This window comes from Rhinopithecus roxellana, chromosome 15, assembly GCF_007565055.1.
Source record: "Rhinopithecus roxellana isolate Shanxi Qingling chromosome 15, ASM756505v1, whole genome shotgun sequence".
NCBI classification, from domain to species: domain Eukaryota; kingdom Metazoa; phylum Chordata; class Mammalia; order Primates; family Cercopithecidae; genus Rhinopithecus; species Rhinopithecus roxellana.
In genome coordinates this window covers 123,758,685-123,784,016 of record NC_044563.1, presented here as the reverse complement: position 1 = coordinate 123,784,016, position 25,332 = coordinate 123,758,685, and the positions used below count along the sequence as shown (strand labels likewise).

General features: G+C 37.6%; 1 protein-coding gene and 1 pseudogene across 4 annotated transcripts in view; both read left to right on the top strand.

Moving 5' to 3' along the window:
* CWF19L2 (CWF19 like cell cycle control factor 2) overlaps positions 1-25,332 on the top strand; it is a 176,249-nt gene that overhangs the window by 46,456 nt on the left and 104,461 nt on the right. For all 4 annotated transcript variants that reach the window (XR_004053602.1, XM_030917958.1, XM_030917960.1 and 1 more), the window contains 2 exons: positions 21,571-21,687; positions 24,572-24,709. Coding sequence is in view for 3 of the 4 variants with exons in the window: in XM_030917958.1 (XP_030773818.1) it covers positions 21,571-21,687; positions 24,572-24,709 (255 nt within the window). In the remaining variant the exon portion in view is untranslated. The remainder of the gene's footprint in view (positions 1-21,570; positions 21,688-24,571; positions 24,710-25,332) is intronic.
* Positions 10,069-11,342, top strand: LOC115893571 (annotated as a pseudogene).

The following is a 25,332-nucleotide window of genomic DNA, read 5'->3' as shown; positions in this document are numbered from 1 at the left end:
GTGCAGGGCAAGGATTTAAACCCACGAAAGTACTTGTGTTTACATGATACCTCTTTTTGATGGTGAAGGACAAAGCAGCTCTTTTGAGAATCAGGTTTGGGATATAATGAAGTTTATAACTGATTTTAAAGGTCTGTTCTCAAAGATTAATTTACATAATTTACTGTCAGTGCGGGAGGAGATGAGAATGTATAAAGTCAACTTCCCTAGAATTTTCTTCAGGCTGAAGTCATTCATGACTTAGATAACATTATACAGAGTATGTTTATGAAAATGGCTGTTTAAGTTGTGGTACCTAATATTTTTTAAAAGTTTCTCACACAGATTAAAGAATGGAGAGTGAGAAATTACTGGTAAGATTAAAAAGTAGGGACTGGGAGGATAGCTAGAACTAGGTGTACTGTGAAGTTGATCTTACACACTTTTGCCACATTACTGTTTTCAGGTGTCCTTGTGGTTAACTAATTTTGTACTCTGAAACTTTAAGTGGTTTATTAGTGCTAATTGTAAGTACCAGGTCTTCCTGCAGCATAGCCTTCCACAGTATGGCCCCGTTTTCCAGTGCTACCTCCAAGACTGTCTTACACATAACCAGTGTCTCTTTCACATTTACCTATGCTATTTATTATTTGTGCCAGACATCACCCTTCTTCATTATGGCCGTTTTCTAATCCTCTCATACAGTTGCAACATTTTCCATTTTTGAAACCTCAAAGACATTTTTCTTTTTAAGATTTTATTTTTTAGAGCAGTGCTAGGTTCACAGCAAAATTGAGAGGAAGGTACACAGATTTCCCATATACTTCCTGCCCCTACATAAGCACAGCCTCCCTCATTATCAATAGCCCCTAACGGAGGAGTACATTTGTTACAATTGATGAACCTGCATTGACACATTATATCACCCAAAGTCTATAGTTTACATTAAGGTCCTCTCTTGGTATTGTACATTCTCTGGGTTTGAATAAATGTGTAATGACATGTATCCACCATTGTAGTATCATACAGAGTAGTTTCACTGTAAATCCTCTGTGTTCCACCTGTTCATGCCTCCCTATCCCTTAACCCCTGGCAACCTGGATTCTTTTTATTCTCCATAGTTTTGCCTTTTCCAGAATGCCACGTAATTGAAATCATACCGTATGTAGCATTTTCAGATTGGTTTCTAATACGTATTTAAGATTCCTCTCTGTCGTTCCATGGTTTCATAACTCATTTCTTTTTAGTGCTGAATAATATTTCATGGTCTGTAGGTGGCACATTTTACTTTTTCATTCACTATTGGAGGACATCTTGGTGCATCCAAGTTTTTGCAGTTATGAATAAAACTGCTATAAACATCTGTGTGCAGTTTTTTTGTGTGGACAGAAGTTTTCAACTCCTTTGGGTAGGCTGGGCGCGCTGGCTCACGCCTGTAATCCCAGCACTTTGGGAGGCTGAGATGGGCAGATTGCTTGAGGTCAGGAGTTTGAGACCAGCCTGACCAACATGGCGAAACCTTGTCTCTACTAAAAATACAAAAATTAGCTGGGCATGGTGGTGGGCACCTGTAATCCCAACTACTGGGGAGGCTGAGGCAGAAGAATTCCTTGAACCTGGTAGGCGGAGGTTGCAATGAACTGCAATTATGCCACTGTACTCTAGCCTAGGCAGCAGTGCAGGACTCCATCTCAAAAAACAAGAAACCAAGAAGACAGAAAACTCCTTTGCATAAATATCAAGGAATGCAGTTGCTGGATCATGTGGTAAGAGTATGTTTGTCAGAAACCTCGAAGATTCTTGAAGTATTCTCTATGGCATGTATCTTTTCAAATTACATATGTATGTGTATACTTGTTACCACCTTCTCATTTATACCTGTTTCTTTCCTGGCACTTGTCAGTTTTATTAAAGGTTCTAAAGCTGTGGCTGGACTTCAGGGTATTCCTGAATCAGGCGTTTTTTTTCCCCTTTGATTTGGTTGGTTGAGAAATTATCTTTGTAAGAAAAATTTCTTTATATCAAATACTGTTCATTTCAGACAACTGTAGTGACGTAACTATTCCACAGCCTGGTAGCACAAGCATCATGGGAACAGTGCTGAGGCCGCTAGAATGACTTCCAGTCGATGGGACTAAGAGACCATTGTTCCATTTTGATCTTTGGACAATCCATCTCTGCCTTTGTCCCTGTCTTTAAATATTAGGCCTATTGAAGAAAATAAAATATGAATCATAAGTACTCTTCTATTTTACTTTCATTATCATATATTCTGGAATAGAAAAAGCAGAATTTTTGATGATTAGGGTTTTAAAATATCTGAAGGGCATTAAATATATGTGAGTATAGGAAGGAATACTTAATTTTAATTAGCATATTTATTAAATTTATTAGCTTAAATAACCTGCCCTTCCTTAAGCATTAAATACTCTTGGTAAATTTAGCAAATTCCTCAATTATTTTAAGAAATATATCAGACTAAAATTCTTTACCATTTTCTTGGTTAGCTTAATTAAATTATAAAATTTTAAAGCTGTTACTAGCTTTGTATAGCTTGTTCACTTAAGGTTTCAAATACCTTCAGAAAGACAAACACACACATTCTTAAGTTGTAATGAACAAGTCATTATAAATGAATGTGAGTGCCATTAGAAATGTGTTTCCTGCATTAAAGTGAAATAAATTTTATATCAGAAAAGGTTGCAGAGCTATTACTATACTTTTACCTAAACGTAATATAAAAGGTTAAGTTTTATTTATTTTTTAATCTCAGAGTTGCAAAGTTACTTAAACATCTAAGGGAAATTAACTGTTTTAGGCAGGTTAAGGTCCCCCCATAGCAAGAGGGATCTTTGTACAATTAACAGAATAATGGATCAGAAAGTATGGGACCCCAACCAGTGAGAATATACCTTGCTGTTTTATGATAGTGTATGTATATATATGTGTGCGTGTGTGCGCGCACGCATGCACACACGCACACACACGCACACACACCACACTCTTATAAAAAGAATAGACCAAAGCCTGAGATTTTTGTGTTACTTCTTGTAGTCAAGCTTTGCTGACCCTATCAAATGAAGTGACCATTTTCTTCTCATCTTTTGACTACGGTTGGCCATGTCCCTCCAGATTTTATTCCATACACCTCCTAAAGTGAAGTGCTTTTTCCATTATCCTGTGCAGTTGTTTAATGTAAAATCAGTTTTCAAGTATCTTAGGCAAGCAAAAGGAGCCACATAGGTAAACCTTCCTTGAAATGTTTAGCTGGTTTGCGGCTTGGAACAGAAGGAAAAAATTTGAAGCAGATATTCTGTTAAATAACATTTCCCCTACGGTGTTGAGGATATGACAGAATAATTGACAGGCTATATCTTATCTCTTGTGCACGTGACTCTGATATTACTCATGTTTTAAAAATTTCTAGCTCCTCCTATCTTTGAGCAGTGGGCTTCAGTACTCAGTAGATTAGTATTTCAAGTATCATACAAAATATAATTTCTGTTTGTTAGTCTCTTTGGGGAACTGTATAGCTCTTTGAAACTTCAAATAGAAAGTTTTTTTTTTTCCTAAGGATTCTTGGACCAGATAAGCATGTTTTCATCTTCTCTGCAGAGAAGGTTCAAGCACATTTGCACATCTGGTTCAAGCTTTACTAAGTATATACACATATAAAACAAGTCTTTGCCAACAATTCTGAAATAATTCTCTACTGCAACTAAAGTAATTTATTCCATCAGATCCAGGGCCTTGATTACTTTTCGAAGTGGTTTTTTTAGAAATTAGAGTGGAATACAAAGTTGTTTACTACTATGGAGATTTGATGATGTTCTAGAGGAAAATCGTGTAATACTTCTGATGGAAATTTTGCTCTTTGAGAGAAAAGAAAACCCCATGCATAGAACGCTCGCACAGGGAAGAATTCTTTCATTGCTTAGCTCATTTGTTGGAAGTATTAAGTTATAGGAATAAGGTAAATCTCTTCATTCACATATCTGTGAATATCATTTTGGCTTTAGTGAAAAACCATCAGCACTTTTAATTATTAGTTTGCTTATCCCTCCTCCTTTAGAGGGTGAACTGTTTAGTATTTAGGACAAGGGTTATTCTTTCAGTTCATATCTAGTATGTGGAGTAATACTTGACATCTTGTAGACAACCAAGACATACGGAAATACGTGTTTTATCAATGTCTTTTATTCTCTGTAGTATTTTATTGTAAATCTTAAAAATGATCCATGATCTTCTACATCATCTAGTCTGGCCATCACACAAGTGCAGCTTCTTTATTTTAACATTAAGCCAACCACATAACTTCTCCATCTAACTCGTGCTTGAACACCGAGTGATGAGGTCTCACTGAGTTTTGGATATTGCTAGTTTTATATCAGGAAAAATCTAATCCTAATTCTTTAATATGTTAGTCCTAATCTGCCCTTCCATAACTTGGGCCTGTTAATAATTCTTCAACCGAGTCACATCATGTATACATTTAATCTAAAGGAATTTAGCTCTGTACTTTATAAGAAAAGATAATGCAGGAAATTAAGCTCAACATTTGTAACAAAGAATGAAATAATCTTTGCCTAATGGTGTAGTAGCTTTAAAGTTTTGTCTACACTGCTGATAAAGAAGAGAAATGCATTTTGATCCCTGTTCATGTACATAGAGAGGGTTTACGGACATTCTCTTTAAAGAAATTGAAGAATTAACTAAGGGCCATAGAGAAATGTTAATAAATAGATACATTCATTTTGTATATAAATCAGGTACTTGACTAGTTATTTGAAGTATTTCCAGTAGTAGTTTGACCATATTCAATTACTGCTTTAACACTGTCTTTTAGATCTGATTCTTGGGTGCATCGTTCACTGTGTTCACAAGTTCACTTGTCATTGCTGTGATTCCCAGAATATGTGAACTCTTAAGACTGTGTCTTTTTAAAAATGTTTTAGCATCCCAATCTCTGCAGTTGATCCCCTAAGCATAGTACAACAGAAAAAAAGTTACAAAGACTGTAAAAAACTTGCTTGTGGTTTACTTTTAATATTTAAACAGTGAGGTTTGACCTTTACTCAATGAATACTTTGCAGTTCCTTCTTTGTAGAAGGCCTTTGCACTCTCAATTTTCTAGGTCAAATATTTTAAATCTGAAGTAAACATTATTGTAGCTTTGCATTTATTCTATTTACCTTGCCATGTTACTGTAGGCACACTTTACTTGAGGTATAGTCTTGCTTGACACAGAGTAGGTGTGCAAAAGTATTATTTCCTTTTAGTCAGTTAGCTAGTTTCTTCCCCAGCCAAGTAAAACAGGTACCTATTTTCTATACAGTTCAGCCTGTATTTTTTAACTCTCCTTAAAGTATCCCTCATTTCTGTGCTGTGCAGTTAGAAATATCATCTTAGGCGTTACTAGAGGACTTATTTCTTGAAATAGAGTGTTACTATAAGAGCAAATATTTTAAGCAAAAATAAAGCAAATGATATATAAATACAAACTAGTATTAGCATACAGAATCTATCTGTTCTGTAGTCTCATACCTCACATAAAATTCATTGTGAAATGGTGTCAGTTTTACCTGCTAAATATTTCTTAACTCTGCTCTTTGTTTTTTATATCTACCACACTAAGATGACGATCATCTCTTGTCTTGACATCCTAAGTAGCTGTTTTCTCTCCTGCCTCAGTGCCTTTACACAGTCTTTCTTTGCCTAGAATATTTTTCTTGTAGTTACCTTCTGTATATCCTTGAGATCTTAATTCAGACATCATATACTCCTTATAAAAGCTTTCTGTCAGGAAAGAGAACATACAAATAAGATTAATTATACAAATATATAATTACAGTCCTTTGACGGTGCTTCAAAGGAAAAATATAGAAATATGGAGGTATTGAATAGGGCCTAGTGCAATCTACGCATCCACAGAATGTTCTGAGGCTATAGCCATTATTTTGGGATCCTGTTACCATTTGTACCTTTGCCAAAGGAAAAGCTATTCTATTTATGACTACTATCTGTAAGCCTTATTTGTCTACCACAAAAATAATCTTTATTTAATTCTTTTTTTTTTTTTTTTTTTTTTTTTTTTGAGACGGAGTCTCGCTCTGTCGCCCAGGCTGGAGTGCAATGGCCGGATCTCAGCTCACTGCAAGCTCCGCCTCCCGGGTTTACGCCATTCTCCTGCCTCAGCCTCCCGAGTAGCTGGGACTACAAGCGCCTGCCACCTCGCCCGGCTAGTTTTTTATATTTTTTAGTAGAGACGGGGTTTCACCGGGTTAACCAGGATGGTCTCGATCTCCTGACCTTGTGATCCGCCCGTCTCGGCCTCCCAAAGTGCTGGGATTACAGGCTTGAGCCACAGCACCCGGCCTGGATGTATTTAATTCTTAATGCTTTCTGGGGTAGTAAAAATTTTTTTTATTGTTTTATGAACAGTATTTTCTCAAGTATAATAATTTAGGGAAATTGTAGAGTAGTTGTTTTGGATAGTTATGATTGTATATTTATTAATGATCTAATTTTGGGATGAAGAATTATGTCATAGACTATCTCAAACTTTGAACAGGGCTCTGTAACAGATACTGAAGCCACAACTAATTGATTTCCTTAGAGAGGGAAGAATGACCCAGCAGCAGCCTCTCTCCTTCCCCAGTTTGCTTCTATTCCCTCAAATGCTCATTATTTTTTTCTCACTAACTCTACTATTAGCATTTAATTCCCTTTTCTGTTGTTAAATTTAAGGGGAAAATGAAATATTACTGCATATGAAAAATATTGAGTCCTTATGCTGTTCAGTAGCATTTGAGACTTAGGTTTTGTCTTGTAGGGATGGATTCATACATGTTCTGTTTCCAGATTTTTTTTTTTTGTAGGGGGAAGGGTTAGATGGAGGGACAATGTCACATAATTATATATTTTCAGTTTAAAGGGAAAACATTTTAAGTGGAGAAAATACAAACCCAAAGTAAATTTTCTCCTTGTACGTGTTTTAAAATTAACCATATTGTAGAATGCATAACGAATTGTTGAAGATAGAAATCAAATTTAATGTGGTTTTAGAAAAACTGAAAATACAGTTTTCAATTTCATAGTGTGTAAATAATGCAGGTACCAAAGAGGTTCTGAATAGAATAATTATAGTAGACAGTTGTTAAAGAAGATTGATGAGGAAGAGAAATAAAATTAGTTGAGTGAAACTCCACAGTACTGAAAAAAAGGAAAGAAAAGAAAAACACTTGCTATATCACAGTGAATCACAGGAAAATCTTATAGTATTTATTATGTTCCTATCTACTGAAAAATAGTAAATAATCTATGTGTCATTCTTTGATTTAACAGAAAATTAAGTTATAATTAGTATAGCTATTATTTATTAATAATTAGTAATAATGTCTGTGGCATTAGCCAATAGTAACACAAAAGAGATAAGAGGAACATAACATAGAGTAGATACGATATACAAAGGATAGATAAAAAAACTGAAATTACTAAAATAGAAAATAAAAAATAAATAGAAATGATTTAAGAAAAAACCCAAGAATTTTTTCTTTGAAAAAAGTTAGCCTCTAAGAAGGCCAATTAAAAAAAAAAAAAAAAAAAAAGGAAAGCACGATAGTATATTAAGAATTTTAAAAGGAGGACGGTATGGACAGAATTGAGAATTTAAAAACATTTTTAAAAGGGCTGCATTGAGCCTGTATGATGCCTTCATGGAGTTAGAAAAAGATGTCTCCTTTGGGCAGATGCAGTCCTGTGAATGCTTTTGTACAAATTAAATAGCAGCCTTGGGGTAGGACATTCATCTCAGTGATCAGAGTGTAGCTTGGTGTTCAGTCCACCCACTGCCTTGGCCAGGTACTTGTGTGTAGGGAACAACTTGTGGACATAATTAGAGATAAAATAGAGATTATTCAAAAGCCATGAAAATACTAAGAATAGTAATAAGTGATTATGGAAATTTTAAAAGATAAAAGTTGAAACATGTTTTATGGCATTCACTGATAGCAAACTTGCAGGCTACCATCATGAACTCTGGAAGTTTGTAGACTACTGATAGGAAAATCTGATTTAGTAGGAGAGTTTTGCTTTATTTCCCAATGTTAGAAAGGCTTTCAAACATTTACACTTTTTAATAATAGCTTTGAATCAAAGCAATGTATGCTTTTTCCTTTTCTTTTTAATCAATGTATTACATACGAGTAGCGCTAGGCCTGCCTATACCAAATAATAACAATCTCATGAGTTCTTTCCAGACCTTCTTCCAATCCTGGTGGAAGCCAGTTTGGTTCTTAGTTGTTTCTTTTGCTTTACTTCTGTATTTTTAAATTATCTCTTGATCCAGTAAATAGATACTGTTAGGCCAAATAGTATTTTATAATTGCCTTTCTTGTATGTAAATAAATAAAATTTCTTAATTTGCATTGTTTTCTTCTTCTTCTTCTTTCTTCTTCTTCTTCTTGTTCTTCTTCGTTTGTTTCATATTCTTTACTAGTTTTTCTCTTACTTCCAACAGCTTGTTAAAATATATCCCAATTCAGTCAGCAAGGAAGCTGAGGTCTGATTAGATTCCTTTGTACTGCAGTCTATAAACTGCCTCTTAGTAGAAAGCTGTGGCCATCCTAGGGCTCATCTCATTTGTTTCCCTTCTTTTAGGGATTACACTCCTCTAGAGATCAATGTCTAAAAATGGTTGTTTCATGTATTTGTCCTGTTGTCTAGTCTTTTTAAACAGCAACAGGTTATACTGTTTTTTTGTTAGTCCATCATGACCTGAAATGGAAGTCAAGCATAGATATTTTATTTTATTTTATTTTTATTTTTATTTTTTTTGAGACGGAGTCTCGCTCTGTCGCCCAGGCTGGAGTGCAGTGGCCGGATCTCAGCTCACTGCAAGCTCCGCCTCCCGGGTTTACGCCATTCTCCTGCCTCAGCCTCCCGAGTAGCTGGGACTACAGGCACCAGCCACCTCGCCCAGCTAGCTTTTTGTATTTTTTAGTAGAGACGGGGTTTCACCGTGTTAGCCAGGATTGTCTCGAACTCCTGACCTTGTGATCCGCCCGTCTCGGCCTCCCAAAGTGCTGGGATTACAGGCTTGAGCCACCGCGCCCGGCCGCATAGATATTTTAACAAAATAAGAGTACCAGGTCCTGTTCTCTTCCCCTCATTGTTACCAACATGGATCTTGTGTAATACTATTAAGTAATTGCAAGTTTTAATCTTGTTTGTTGTTAGGTAGTAGGAAAAATCAATAAAGTGATTTTAAATTAGTTTTATTAGCTAAATAATAATTTACAACCAAGATTGGCAGACTTCTGTAGAGACCACATAGTAAATATTTTAGATTTTGTGTGCTGTACAATCTGTGCCACAGTGATTCAACGGTTATTGTATCATGAAGGCAGCCACAGATAACACATAAATGAATGAGCATGGTTATGTTCCAATAAAACCTTATTTATGGACACTAAAATTAGAATTGCATAGAATTTTAATTTGTCATGAAATACTATTGTTTTGATTTCCCCTCAGTCATTTAGTAATGTAAAGACCATCCTCAGCTTATGGGCTGACTAAAAACAAGCACAAGACTGGAGTTGGCCTGTGGCCCATAGTTTGTTGACAGTGATACAGATTCTTAAGCCTCATATTCTGTATTAATGTGATGGGAAATTGGGAACTTACTCATTGTTTCTGAGCTCCTCAATATTTCTGTCTTGGTTACCCAAAGTGGCAAAACTTAGTGTGATTTGTATTGGCAGGACTAAGGAACATAAAGTAGAGAAGTGGGTAGAAGAGGAAAGTAGAGAGGAAAGTGGGTTAGCTTTGGGAGTATAATGAATCTGAGGCACCAGCTTGTTAATTTCATTTATCAAGCATTTATTGCGTACCCACTGTTTGACACTGTGCTAGGTCCTATCGATACAAAGCAGTATGCAGCTTGGTCTTTGATCTCGAAAGGTGGGGAAGACAGTTAAGTTTTAAATATCTATTGGGGTAGGCATGGGACAAAGGGAAGCGAAGCTGGAGCTGTGGGTACTTTTTCTGCCTGCAGAAAGATCATCTTGTGCCCCACCTCCCTCCACAGCTCCTGCAACACAAATGCTCAGTACACCATGGTTTGTGGGATACAATCCATTCAGTCATCTTGCCTACAACAACTACAGGCTGGGAGGGTACCCGGGTGCCAACAGCCGAGTCACGGCATCCTCTGGTATTACGACTCCAAAACCCCCATAGCCACCAGATAAGCCACTGATGCCCTACATGAGGTACAGCTGAAAGGCCTGGGACCAAGTAAAGACTTCCAACCCTGACCTAAAGTTGTGGGAGACTGGCAAAATTATTGGTGGCATGTGGCAAGATCTCAGTGATGAAGAAAAACAAGAACATTTAAATGAATATGAAGCAGAAAGAGTACAATGAATCTATGAAGGCCTATCGTAATTCCCCCACATATCTTCCTTACATAAATGCAAAAAATCGTGCAGAAGCTGCTTTAGAGGAAGAAAGTCGACAGATACAGTCTCGCATACGTGAGCATTTAGCTCTGCTGAAGATCCAGATGATCTGGATCCATACGTGAGCAGGAGAACCATACGTGAGCATTCAGCTCTGCTGAAGATCCAGATGATTATGATGATGGGTTTTCAGTGAAGCATACAGCCACTGCCTGTTTCCAGAGAAACCACCGCCTCTTCAGTGAAATCCTTAGTGAGAGTGTGGTGCCAGACGTTCAGTCAGTTGCAACAGCTAGAATGCAGGTCCTTAAAGGACAGGTCCAGTCCTTAATGGTTTATCAGCGAAAACCAGAAGCTGAACTTCTTCAAACAGAGGAACAACACCAGGAGGAGAAGAGGAAATTCCTGGAAAGCACAGATTCACTTAACAATGAACTTAAAAGGTTGTGCAGTCTGACAGTAGAAGTGGACATGGAGAAAGTTGCAGCAGACCGGCAAAAAGCAGGAAGAAAGTGAGAAGGTGGTGGCAGAGCAAGCTGAGTGCAGTCAGAGCAGCATCGTTCCTGAGGAAGAATAAGCAACAAACAAAGGTGAGGAGAAGAAAGATGATGAGAACATTCTGCTGGAGACAGAGGAGACACACCTTGAAGAAACAGCAGAGAGCCAACAGAATGGTGAAGAAGGCACGTCTACTACTGAGGACAAGGAGAGTGGGCAGGAGGGGGTTGACAGTATGGCAGAGGAAGGAACCAGTGATAGTAACATTGGCTCAGAGAGCAACAGCACAACAGTAGAAGAGCCACTGACAGATCCCTTACCAGAAGATGAGAAAAAAGAATAAATGTTGCCTTGTTTTATGTGTTCTAAATAGTTTTTTACATGAAAAAAATGTTTTTTGGTTTTTTAAAAAAGATATCTGTTGGGGTAAATGAAAATTTAGAATGACTAGACTCTGAAGTGTCTTTTGAAGATAAATACTTTTTTTAATTTTAATTTTAATTTTTTTTATACCAGTGGTATCTGGTTACGTAAGTTCTTTAGTGATGATTTGTGAGATTTTGGTGCACCCTTCACCCGAGCAGTATACACTGGACCATATTTGTAGTCTTTTATCCCTCACCCCCTTCACAGTCTTTCCCCAAAGTCCCCAAAGTGCATTGTATCATTCTTATCCCTTTGCATCCTCTCATAGCTTAGCTCCTACATATCAGTGAAAACATAGGATGTTTGGTTTTCCATTCCTGAGTTACATCACTTAGAATAATAGTCTCCAGTCTCATCCAGGTCATTGCAAGTGCTGTAAATTCATTCCGTTTTATGGCTGTGTAGTGTTCCGTTGTGTATGTATATACACACCACAGTTTCTTTATCCAGTCGTTGATTGATGGGCATTTGGGTTGGTTCCCCGATTTTGCAGTTGTGAATTGTGCTGCAATAAACTCGTGTGCAAGTTTCTTTTTCAAATAATGACTTCTTTTCCTTTGGGTAGATACCCAGTAGTGGGATTGCTGGATCAAATGGCAGTTCTGCTTTTAGTTCTTTAAGGAATCTCCACACTGTTTTCCATAGTGGCTGTACTAGTTTACATTCCCAGCAGCAGTGTAGAAGTGTTCCTTGTTCACCGCATCTGCGCCAACATCTACTGGTTTTTGATTTTTTTATTATGCTCATTCTTGCAGGAGTAAGGGGGTATCGCATTGTGGTTTTGATTTGCATTCCCCTGATCATTAGTGATGTTGAGCATTTTCTCATATGTTTGTTGGCCATTTGTATATCTTCTTTTGAGAACTGTCTATTCATATCCGTAGCCCACTTTTTGATGTTTTTTTTTTTTTTACTGATTTGTTTGAGTTCATTGTAGATTCTGGATATTAGTCCTTTGTCAGGTGTATAGATTGTGAAGATTTTCTCCCACTCTGTGGGTTGTCTGTTTACTCTGCTGACTTCCTTTGGCTGTGCAAAAGCTCTTTAGTTTAATAGGTCCCAACTATTTATATTTGTTTTTATTGCATTTGCTTTTGGGTTCTTGGTCATGAAATCCTTTCCCAAGCCAATGTCTAGAAAAGTTTTTCCAGTGTTATCTTCTAGAATTTTTATAGTTTCAGGTCTTAGGTTTAAGTCCTTAATCTATCTTGAGTTGAGTTTTGTATAAAGTGAGAGATGAGGATCCAGTTTTATTCTCCTACATGTGGCTAGCCAACTATCCCAGCACCATTTGTTGAAAAGGGCGTCCTTTCCCCACTTTATGTTTTCGTTGGCTTTGTTGAAGATCAGTTGGCTTTAAGTATTTGGGTTTATTTCTGGGTTCTCTATTCTGTTCCATTGGTCTATGTGGCTATTTTTATACCAGTACCATGCTGTTTTGGTGACTATGGCCTTATAGTATAGTTTGAAATCAGGTAGTGTGATGCCTCCAGATTTGTTCCTTTTGCTTAGCCTTGCTTTGGCTTTATGGGCTATTTTTTTTAGTTTCTTTGAATTTTGGAATTTTTTTTTCTAATTCTGTGAAGAATGATGGTGGTATTCTGATGGGGATTGTGTTGAATATGTAGATTGCTTTTGGCAATATGGTCATTTTCACTGTATTGATTCTACTCACCCATGAGCAAGGGATGTGATTCCATTTGTTTGTGCCATCTGTAATTTCTTTCAGCAGTGTTTTGTAGTTTTCCTTGTAGAGGCTGTTTGACTCTTTTGTTAGGTATATTCCTAAGTATTGTATTTTTATTTTGATTTTTGCAGCTCTTATAAAAGGGGTTGAGTTCTTGATTTGATTCTCTGCTTGTTCGCTGTTGGTGTGTAGAAGAGTTACTAATTTGTGTACATTAATCTTGTATCGAGAAACTTTGCTGAATTCTTTTATCAGTTCTGGGAGCTTTCTGGAGGAGTCCTTAGGGTTTTCAGGGTAAACAATCATATCGTCAGCAAACAGTGACAGTTTGACTTCCTCTTTACCGATTTGGATGCCCTTTGTTTCATTCTCTTGTCTGATTGCTGTGGCTAGGGCTTCCAGTACTGTGTTGAAGAGGAGTGGTGAGAGTGGGCATCCTTGTCTTGCTCCAGTTCTCAGAGGGAATGCTTTCAACTTTTCACCATTCAGTATTATGTTGGCTGTGGGTTTGTCATAGATGGCTTTTATAACGTTAAGGTATGTCCCTTGTATGCCAATTTTGCTGAGAGTCTTAATAATATAGGGATGCTGGATTTTGTCAAATGCTTTTTTTGCATCTATTGAGATGATCATGTGATTTTTGTTTTTAATTCTCTTTATGTGGTGAATCACATTTATTGACTTGCGTATGTTAAACCATCCCTGCATCCCTGATATGAAACCCACTTGATCATGGTAGATTATCTTTTTGATATGTCACTGGATTCGGTTAGCTAGTATTTTGAATGTCAAGGATTTTAACATCTGTGTTCATCAAGGATATCAGTCTGTAGTTTTCTTTTTTGGTTATGTCCTTTCCTGGTTTTGGTATTAGGATGATGCTGGCTTCACAGAATGAATTAGGGAGGGTTCCTTCTTTCTCTATCTTGTGGAATAGTGTCAAAAAGATTGGTACCAATTCTTCTTTGAATGTCTGGTAGAATTCATCTGTGAATCCATCTGTTCCTGGACTTTTTTTTGTTGTTAATTTTTTAATTACCATTTCAATATCACTGCTTGTTCCTGGTGTGTTTAGGGTATCTAATTCTTCCTGATTTAAGCTAGGAGGGTTGTATTTTTCCAGGAATTTATCCATCTCTTCTAGGTTTTCTAGTTTATGTACGTAAAAGTGTTCATAGTAGCTTTGAATGATCTTTTGTATTTTAGTGGTGTCAGTTGTAATATCCCCTTTTTTGTTTCTTAGCAAGGTTATTTGGATTTTCTCTCTTCTTGGTTAATCTTGTAATAGTGTATCAATTTTATTTATCTTTTCAAAGAGCCAACTTTTTGTTTCATTTATCTTTTGTGGTTTGTTTCAATTTCATGTAGTTCTGCTCTGATTTTGGTTATTTCCTTTTTTCTGCTGGGTTTGGGTTTGGTTTGTTCTTTTTTCTCTAGTTCCTTGAGGTGTGACCTTAGAATGTCACTTTGTGCTCTTTCAGACTTTTGAACTATTCGGGCTGTGAACTTTTCTCTTAAGCCCTGCCTTTGCTGTATCCCAGAGGTTTTGATAGGTTGTGTCATTATTGTCTTTCAGTTCAGAGAATTATTTAATTTCCATCTTGATTTCGTTTTTGACCCAATGCTCATTCAGGAGCAGGTTATTTAATTTCCATATATCTGCATGGTTTTGAAGGTTCCTTTTGGAGTTGATTTCCAGTTTTATTCCACTGGGGTCTGAAAGAGTGCTTGATATAGTTTCAGTTTTCAATTTTCTTAAATTTATTTAGACTCATTTTATGGCCTATCAAATGGTCTATCTTGGAGAAAGTTCCATGTGCTGTTGAGTAGAATGTGTATTCTGCAGTTGTTGGATGAAATGTTCTGTATATATCTGTTAAATCCATTTGTTCCAAGGTATAGTTTAAATTCGTAGTTTCTTTGTTGACTTTCTGTCTTGATGACCTATCTAGGGCTATCAGTGGAGTATTGAAGTCCCCCACTATTACTTTGTTGCTTTCTATCTAATTTCTTAGGTCTGTTAGTAATTGTTTTATAAATTTGGGAGCGCCACTGTTAGGCACATACATGTTTAGGATTGTGGTATTTTCCTGTTGGAGCAAGGCCTTAGTGGAGCATTTAGGCCATTTACATTCATTTGATGTTAACATTGAAAGGTGAGGTACCATTGCTTTTCTCATGCTCTTTGTTGCCTGTGTACTTTTGTTTATGTTTTTGTTTTTTTGTTTTTTCCTTTTAACTTGTATTTTTTTTTATAGGTCCTGTGTGATTTATGCTTTAAAGAGGTTATGTTTTGATGTAAAAGATTTGTTTCAGGATTTAGCAAAAGGAACCTTCAAAACCATGCAAAAGGTGGTTTGGTAATGGCGAATTCTCTCAGCATTTGTTTGTCTGAAAACAGCTGTATCTTTCCTTCATATATCATGCTTAGTTTTGCTGGATACAAAATTCTTGGTTGATGAATTTTTTGTTTGAGGAGACTGAAGATAGGTCTCCAATCCCTTCTAGCTTGTAAGGTTTCTGCTGAGAAATCTGCTGTTGTTCTGGTGGGTTTTCCTTTATAGGTTACCTGGTGCTTCTGTCTCACAGCTCTTAAGATTCTTTCCTTCGTCTTAACTTGGGATAACCTGATGACAATGTGTCTAGGCAAAGATGTTTTTGTGATGAATTTCCCAGGTATTCCTTGTGCTTCTTGTATTTGGCTGTCTACGTCTCTCACAAGGCCAGGAAAGTTTTCCTTGATTATTCCACCAAATATATTTTCCCGGCTTTTAGAATTCTCTTCTTCCTCAGGTATACCGATTATTCTTAGGTTTGGTTGATTAACATAATCCCAGACTTTGGAGGCTTTGTTCATATTTTCTTATTTTTTTGTCTTTGTCTTAGTTGGATTGGGTTAATTTGAAGACCTTGTCTTCGAGCTCTGGATTTCTTTCTTCTACTTGTTCAATTTTATTGTTGAGACTTTCCAGAGCATTTTGCATTTCTAAAAGTGTGTCCAAAGTTTCCTGAATGTTTTATTGTGTTTTCTTTAAGCTATCTATTTCCTTGAATATTTTTTCCTTCACTTCTTGTATCATTTTTCAGATTTTCTTGCATTGGGCTTCGCCTTTCTCGGGTTGCTCCCGGATTAGCTTAATAACTAACCTCCTGAATTCTTTTTCAGGAGGTTAGTAATCAGGGATTTCTTCTTGATTTGGATTCATTGCTGGGGAACTAGTGTGATTTTTGGGAGGCGTTGAAGAGCCCTTTTTTGTCATATTACCAGGGTTGGTTTTCTGGTTCCTTCTCATTTGGGTAGGCTGTGTCAAAGGGAAGGTCTAGGGCTGAAGGCTATTTGAAGGCTGTTGTTCAGATTCTTTTGTCCCATGCGGTATTCCCTTGATGTGATACTCTCCGCCTTTTCCTATGGATGTGGCTTCTTGTGAACCGGACTGCAGTGTTTGTTGTCTCTCTTCTGAGTCTAGCCACCCAGCAAGTCTACTAGGCTCGGGCCTGGTACAGGGGCTTTTCTGCAGAATCCTGTGATGTGAACTGTCTGTGGGTCTCAGCCATGGATGTTCACCAGTGGTTGTTCTGGTGAATGTGATGGAGGGTGCAGTGAATTCCATGAGGGTTGTTAGCTTTGGTAGTATAATGCTCCATTTTTGTGCTGGTTGGCCTCCTACCAGGAGACGGCACTTTCCAGACAGCATCAATTGTAGTAGGGTGGAGAGGGACTAGTGGTGGGTGAGTCCCTAGAACTCCCAAAATATGCCCTTTGTCTTCCACTACCAGAGTGGATAGAGAAGGACCATCAGGTGGGGGTGGGGCTAGGCCTGAGCTGAGACTCTCCATGGGCACGTCGTGCTGGGCTGCTGTCAGGGATGGGATGAGATTCCCAGGTCACTGGAGCTGTGTTACCTAGGAGGATTTTGGTTGCCTCTGCTGAGTCATGCAGGTTGTCAGGGAAGTGGGGGAAAGCTGGCAGTCACAGGCCTCACCCAGCTCCCACACAAACTGAAGGGCCGGTCTCACCCCCACTGTCTCCCACCAACAGCGTGGAGTCTATTTCCAGGCTGAGGGCAAGATGGTCTTGAAAACTTACCCGAGGATAATCTGCCTCCCAGCTGCGAGAGAAAAGGGCTTTAGTTCTTCCCCTGCCTGTGAAGTCTGTACGCAAGATTTGTGCCTTCCCCTGAGTTCTGGCCAGGAGGCTTCTCACCCTGTTCAAATGGTTACAAAGTTCAGCTAGATAGTTCCTTTTCCCTGTGGAGTTTTACCCCCTGCTCCTCTGGCCACCCTCCTGTTGGATCCCTGTGGTGCTAGGCAGGAACGGGCTGTTTGGGGACCCAGCGAGCTCCCAGGGCCTTTCTGCTCCTTCCTCTACCCCTGTATTTTGCTCGGCCCTCTAACTTGACTCAGCTCCAAGTAAAGTCGAAAACTTATCCTGCAAACAGAACTTCAGCTTCTCCAGTGGGGGTGTGTGTTCAGGAGGAAGTGTGTTCCCACTTCCACACTTGGAGCACTCACAGTATTTGGGGTGTCTCTCAGGTCCTGCAGGAGCAGTCTGCTTCCTTCAGAGGGTCTGTGGGTCCTCTTGGGATTGCTGGTTTGTTCTTGCAGTCAATCTGGAGCTAAAATTCACAGTGCAAGCCCCTGCATGCTGCTCTGTCCAGAGCTACAATCTAGTCTTGCCTTGTGACTGCCACGATCTCCTGAATCCTCAATTTTTTATTACTATAAAAATGATATGCACTTGTGGGAGAAATTTATTATCTCACAAATATTATAGATACCAACAGGGAAGGTTTATTCTGGTTATGTTAGCAAATTGATTTTGTAGCTTTATATGAAGTGTTTTGTTTTCTCCTTTCTTCCTTTAAAATAAGAATCCATGATTTTTGTCAGCCAGAAGGCTCTTTTATGGATTAATGAGTAAATGATCCCAGAGCATTTTGGGATTTGTTAATTAAAGTGTTCGTATAAAATACTTTAATAAATTATCAGTTTTGATGTTTTTAAAATATAAAGTCCTTCAGAGCAAACTGTAATTGTTGGGGATAATTTAAAAACCTGGAGCATTTGGCATTCTTATGAAAATGGAAAGAGTTTATAAATGCTTTTTAGTTATATCAAGAAGTGCTTCTGGTTTCTTTTGAGATAAATTGCAAAATTACATGGATGATGAAAATGTTTTTGCATATTTTCTGTGTAGAGTGAACTTTTCATTTCTGTCTTGTATTTTAATGCCATGTAGATGGTTAGATGCACTCTGTCTTGGGTACCCAAAATGGAACAACTTGGGGTCTTATTTATTGGCAGTCCTAAGGAACAGAAAGTTTGCAAAAGGAGGAAAGAAGGAGCTCACTGAAGGGGAAAGTGGGTTAGTTTTGGGATACAATTAATCTGTCTGAGGCGCCAGCTTGTTAGTGATATTTATTAAGCATTTATTGAATTCCCATTATTGTTTGACACTGTGACAGGTCCTATAGGTACCAAGTAGTGTATAGCTTAGTCTTTGTCCTGCAAAGAGAGATAAATATAAATAGACAAATAATACTGAAAGTATTACAGTCTAGCAACATACGTGTGCCGAAAATTCTTGGGAACAGAGCATTGGCTGTGACTAAATTCTTAATTTCCTCGTTGAGCAAGAAGGGGTAATTGTTCCGTGCAGAGGAAATACAATTTACAGTATGTTTACAAAAATTACAAGGAACTAGAAAAGTCTAGGGCCAGAATTTAGAGGCTTTGTATACTGTGTGAAAATGCTTTACCTTTATTTCACTATTTAGACTGTGGTATAGGATCAGGGTTGTTTATATATATTTTAAGATTTTACAGACCATAATAGATTAATAGTTTTATAAAATACAATAAAAAAACATAGAAAAATGAAATATTTTCTATGAAATAAAGTCCCAAGTTTTTATTTAGATTGAACCAACATAAAATGATTCTTAGGATTCTTGTATTTGTCTGTTTTCATGCTGCTGATAAAGACATACTTGAGACTGGGCAATTTGCAAAAGAAAGAGGTTTAATTGAACTTACAGTTCCACATGGCTGAGGAGGCTTCAAAACCATGGCTGAAGGCAAGGAGGAGCAAGTCACATCTTATGTGGATGGCAGCAGGGAAAGAGAGAGCTTGTGGAGAGAAACTTCCGTTTTTAAAACCATCAGATCTCATCAGATCCATTCACTATCACAAGAACAGCACAGGAAAGACTTGCCCCCATGATTCAATCATCTCCCACGGGGCCCCTCGTACAACACGTGGAAATAATGGGAGCTACAAGAAGAGATTTGGGTGGGGACATGGAGACAAACCATATCACTTCTATACACTTTTTATAAAACACTCAGTTTCTGTACTTACTTCATCATGGATTAGTAACAACTATTTAATGTCTAGTAACTCTTGGACTTGTGATGGCCTGTGGGCCATACTTGCAGTGGTGTTGATCTTCAGGTGATAAATGGTCCCTGCAGATTTTTAAGCAAAGAATAGCTTAAATAGTATTTGTTTTTCACACAGTGAATTATTTTGCAATATGGTGATGATTAGGTTTCAGGCTGAAGGGCTGGAAACCAAGAAACCCTGGAATCATCAGCATTTGAGCATTTGAGGGGTAACTGGAAATGGAGGAGAAAGTGAAGGTGACTTTGTTTATATTAATGATTCACCTGGGGAGTAGTTTCACCACTAGGCCATAAGCTTATAGAAGGCAGGGGTTATATTTATTTTAGCTCCTAAGATTAAATCGACGTTTCAGAAATATTTGATGAATGAATGGATAAATGAATGAATGAATAAATGAATGAATGTGTCCGAGAGGTAAAGGCAGAACCAGGAGAGCGTAGAGTGTTTAAAACTGGAATAAGAGGAATTTCCGGATAGAGAATGTAATAAACAGAACCAAATGCTTTCAAATCAGGGAAGATGACAATTTAATAATTATGTATTAGACTTAGTAATTTGAAAGTCTTAGGGAGACCAGCTTTATCAGTGCGGTAAAGTTAGAAGCCAGATTATAATGTGTTGCCTATCTCTACTATCTGGTAAGGGAGTGAGCAGAAAGATCTTTTAAAAGATGGCACTTCATTCATTAATGTTTGTTTATTTATTGAGGAAGAAAACTAATGATAATCTTTTGTGTCAATTTAGTATTGTGTGTAAACGTAAGATCAATAATAGGTATATATTATTTTTCTTTCATTTCAGCAGGGAAACTAACATCTATTAAATGGAATTGGGGTTGATTTTTTCTATATTTGATTCCGATTGAGAAGAAAACTAAAATGTGAATAGTTTGCTTGGTCTTGTTTCGAGTGGATTTTTAATGAATTCATTCCTTAATATTATTTTTGTTTTTGATTTTTTAAAAGTAGATTCAGGGGTTGCATATACAGGTTTGTTGCAGGGATATATTGCATAATGGTGAGACTTGGGCTTCTGTTTTACCCATCACCTGAATAGTAAACATTGTTCCCAACAAGTAATTTTTTCTATCATTACTCCCTTTCCATCCTCCCCGCTTTTGGAGACTGCAGTGTCTATTATTTCCCTCTTTATGTCTATGTGTACCCATTGTTTAGTTCCCACTTTTAAGTGAGAACATACAGTATTTGATTTCCTGAGTTATTTCACTTAGGATAATTGCCTGTAGCTCCATCCATGCTGCTGTGCAAGACATTTCTTTTTTTTGTGATTGTGTAGTATTCCATGGCATATATTCACCATATTTTCTCTATTCAATCATCCATTAATGGACAGTTTAGTTGATTCCATGACTTGGCTATTGTGAATAGTGCTGTGGTAAACATGAAAGTGCAGGTGTCTTTTTGATATGACAATTTCTTTACCTTTGTCATTCTCTAATATTCTTTATTGATTATTAGAATCCTTCCAATCACATTCCATTTCCATCAGAGAATAAAGTTTACTCTTATTCTGTACTGTGCCAGGCTTATATTTGTCCAAAAGTTTGTAGGAAAAATATTATGGCTTGAAAGTGTGTGGGATATAATTCCTTCTGAAGAGTCAGAAAACTGAGTAGCATTTGAAGGCTATTAATAGAAAGAATAGAAGTTACGGGTAGTATCATTATATTTGCTAATTTAGCAAGTTTGTCTTTAGTTGCTTTATTCGTATAATCAAATTTTAATAGGATATTTAAATTTAAAAAACATTACATCTGCTGCATAAGTGATGGGCATTGTCATACAATGCCACACGGACTGTTGATACTTCGTCATCTTTTAACATTGTCTAGATGAAAACTTTATTTGAAATTTTCTTCTCTTGGTTGCTTTTTAAAAAATACTAAAATAAACATTGGGTATTTTTTACTCTTTCCCCAAACGATTATGTTCATTTTATAGTATAGATAGTAATGAAAATCCAGGAGATTTAAGGCAATCCACAATATTATGTGAAAATGTTAATCATTTTAATGCTTTTTTTGTTATTAAATAAAAACATTCAACATTCTTCACAATAATTTCAATAGTTATCTCTAAATATTTTTATAGAATGAAGACCAGCAAGAAGTAATCCTTGTCAGAACAGATCAGTCTGGAAGAGTATGGCCTGTGAACACACCTGGAAAATCTCTGGAATCACAAGGAGGAAGAAGAAAGAGACAGATGGTATGTTTAACATATATCTTTGTTTATTAATTCAGAATTCCTTCTTTCCCTTGGGGCTTTCTTCATATCAGATTACAGAATATTTTCTGAAATGTAGCTTTTGAATGCCAATATTGGAAGGTAGTAAATGATGTTATTCTTTTTTTTTTTTTTTTTTTTTTTTTTTTTTTTTTGAGACGGAGTCTCGCTCTGTCGCCCGGGCTGGAGTGCAGTGGCCGGATCTCAGCTCCCTGCAAGCTCCGCCTCCCGGGTTTACGCCATTCTCCTGCCTCAGTCTCCCGAGTAGCTGGGGCTACAGGCGCCCGCCACCTCACCCGGCTAGCTTTTTGTATTTTTTAGTAGAGACGGGGTTTCACCGTGTTAGCCAGGATGGTCTCGATCTCCTGACCTCGTGATCCGCCCGTCTCGGCCTCCCAAAGTGCTGGGATTACAGGCTTGAGCCACCGCGCCTGGCAATGATGTTATTCTTACTTTTATTCTTAGTTATATCTTTTTGCCTTTTACAGAATGGAAAGTAATCCAACTGTGTTTTTTAAAAGTTGTTGACGTTGAATGTTTAAGGCAATTTTAATTTTAGTTTACATTTCTTTGGTGTTGTTTTCAGCTGCTTTTGGCATACTTGCTATAGCTCTTAGGGAAAACTTTGGTCTCCCAGAGCTGTTACTAGTATTAGACAGCTAACTTGAGACCTGGTGATGGGGTATCCATACACAGTAATGGCTTAATTATGTAGGTGCTATGATCCTTTATAAAGCTAATTTTCTTTTCCATTTTCCAACTCTAGTAATTAGTTTTTAGCACTACCTTGAGGCTCTTGAGATGGCAAAAACAACATATTCAGCTTTTCCAAATTAGGTTTTTAATTTTAAATTTGGAAGATCAGACAAGTGATAACTGCATATACAAAAGAACTGTTCATTCAGAATATTTCTGTCAAATGTTTATTTTTTGCCTGTTGAGTGCCTGTGTTGCTAGAGATTCTAATTAATTCATTCAACAGATAGAAGTGGGATAGGTATGTCTTCTAATGTAATGGGAGGAATTTGGTGGTTCGAGAGGAGGTACAGGAGGAGAATAGTAAAGGTTTGAATTATATGAAATGGTGGAACCGACTAGGGATCCATAAATGCATTGTCAGAAGGCATCGAGGGCCCTTTTTGAGTTGCATATTACTTAGCAATTTAGGTATAGGAGTAAAGAAGGTAGACACTTTCACAAGTCGAGTTTGTTCTTTGAGTATGATGAAAAGACAAGAGGGCTAGAAGTTAAGTGTCTGGAGCCAGGGGGTGATTGAAGTCATGGGACATGAGGTTTAAGCTAGTAAAGACAAGAATGGTAATGTTGGGAAATGTAGTTGCACCCCTGTTCCAAAGATCTCAAAGAAGTTAAAGATGAGGTTTTATTTGGATAAGGGAATGTGAGAGCAGCATTGGTAAGATTTGATTTGGGAGGAAATAAATAGTATTTTTCTGTTCCGCACCTGGGTATGGAACCAACTGATAGGAACATCTGAATTAGATGGAGACCAGAATATCAGCTTTGCTTTTGATAAAGCTGTTTACAGAACAAGGGTTTAATAATTTGAAGTTGGTGTCTTAGTTCGGGCTATTATAACATAGACTGGATGGCTTAAACAACTGAAATTTGTTTCTCACAGTTCTGGAGACTGAGAAGTCCAAGATTAGGGTGCTGGCAGCTTCATTGTCTGATTAGGGCATGCTTCTGGGTTTGTAGATGATAGTCTTCTTGTTTAATCAAATGACAGAGAAAAGAGAGAGAGAACAAACACTCATGTCTTTTAATAGAGGTACTGTATTAGTCAGGGTTCCCTAGAGAGACAGAACTAAGAGGATAGATGCATATATGAAGGGGAGTTTATTAAGGAGTGTTGACTCACATAATCACAAGGTAAAGTCCTACACAGGCCATCTGCAAGCTGAGGAGCAAAGAAGCTAGTCCAAGTCCCAAAACCTCAAAAGTAGGGAAGCTGACAGTGCAGCCTTCAGTCTGTGGCCGAAGGCCCAAGAATCCCTGGCAAACCATTGGTATAAGTCCAAGAGTCCAAAAACTGAAGAACTTGGAGTCTGATGTTTGAGGGCAGGAAGCATCCAGCGTGAGAGAAAGATGAAGGCCAGAAGACTCAGCGAGTCAAGTTCTTTCAACATCTTTTAGCCACCCTAGCAGCTGATTAGATGGTCCCCCATGCTGAGGGTGTGTCTGCCTCCCCACTAACTGCCAGTCCACTAACTCAAATGTTAATCTCTTTTGGCAACACCCTCACAGACACACCCAGGAACAATACTTTGCATCCTTCAGTCCAATCAAGTTGACACTCAGTATTAACCATCACAGGTTCTGATCCCATTTCTGAGTACTTCATGCTCATAGCCCAGTTACCTCCCAAAGACCTTGTGTCTTAATACCTTCTTATTGAGATTTCAACATGTGAATTTTGGGGCAACATAATCATTAAATTCATAGCAGTGGATTTGCTAATACTTCACCTCTGTTTTTGATATACTTACTCCATCTCTGGATACCTTCAGTCTTCCCACCACAGTGGTAAGGAATTTTAACTATAAGGAGAAGAGCAGCAAAGAGAGAAGAAGGGGTAGAGCAGTTTTGCTCTTTCATCAAAACTCATAAAGCAGATAATGCCATGCTTCTATCCCTGGGGAAGAGGAGAGTAAAGAGGCAGAAGTAGGGAGTGTAATTCTAATGGAAGTTTTTTTACATGGAAGCTGGCAGACTAGGGATAAACTGGAAGGAAAGGTTGTGATTACATAGTGGGATTTTTACATTTAACATCAGATTTTTATGTAATCTATTAAATACTTCAGAGACTCATGTTTTCATTAAATTAATAATGTTAATTTTGTCATAGGTTTCAACCCATGAGGAAAAAGAAAGGGTCAGATACTTTCATGATGATGATAATCTGAGCCTAAATGATTTAGTCAAAAATGAAAAGATGGGAACAGCAGAAAATCAAAACAAGCTCTTTACGAGAATGGCATCTAAGGTAAGATATATTCCTAGGATACCTCTGAATTTTGAGAAGCTGGTTATTCAGTGTAACAGGGATCTGCTTTTTGGAGAGATCCGATTCTCTCTAATCTTGGTTCATTTTATTAAATTAAATCCTTTGTAAGACTTATTAGAAACATGCATTTTGGAATTGATCTGGTTGAGAAATAGACATTTGAAATTTTGTTTGTTTTTAAATATAGACTATGGTTTATTTATTTAATGCATTCTGTGGAGATTTTAATTATACATTTGATCTACCATTTAAGAGAAAATGTTAAGCCAGAGTTAATGATTGACAGTGCGCCGATAGTTAGGTTACCACTCCGTCTTGCCTTAGCGTTCCTCCAATTCTTCATAATTGTGCCATGAAGAGGTAGAAGAAAATATTTGCACTGGGCTGGGCGCGGTGGCTCATGCCTGTAATCCCAGCACTTTGGGAGGCCGAGGCGGGCAGATCACGAGGTCAGGAGATTGAGACCATCCTGGCCAACATGGTGAAACCCCATCTCTACTAAAAATACAAAAATTAGCTGGGTGTGGTGGTGGGCGCCTGTAATCCCAGCTACTTGGGAGGCCGAGACAGGAGAATGGCTTGAACCCAGGAGGTGGAGGTTG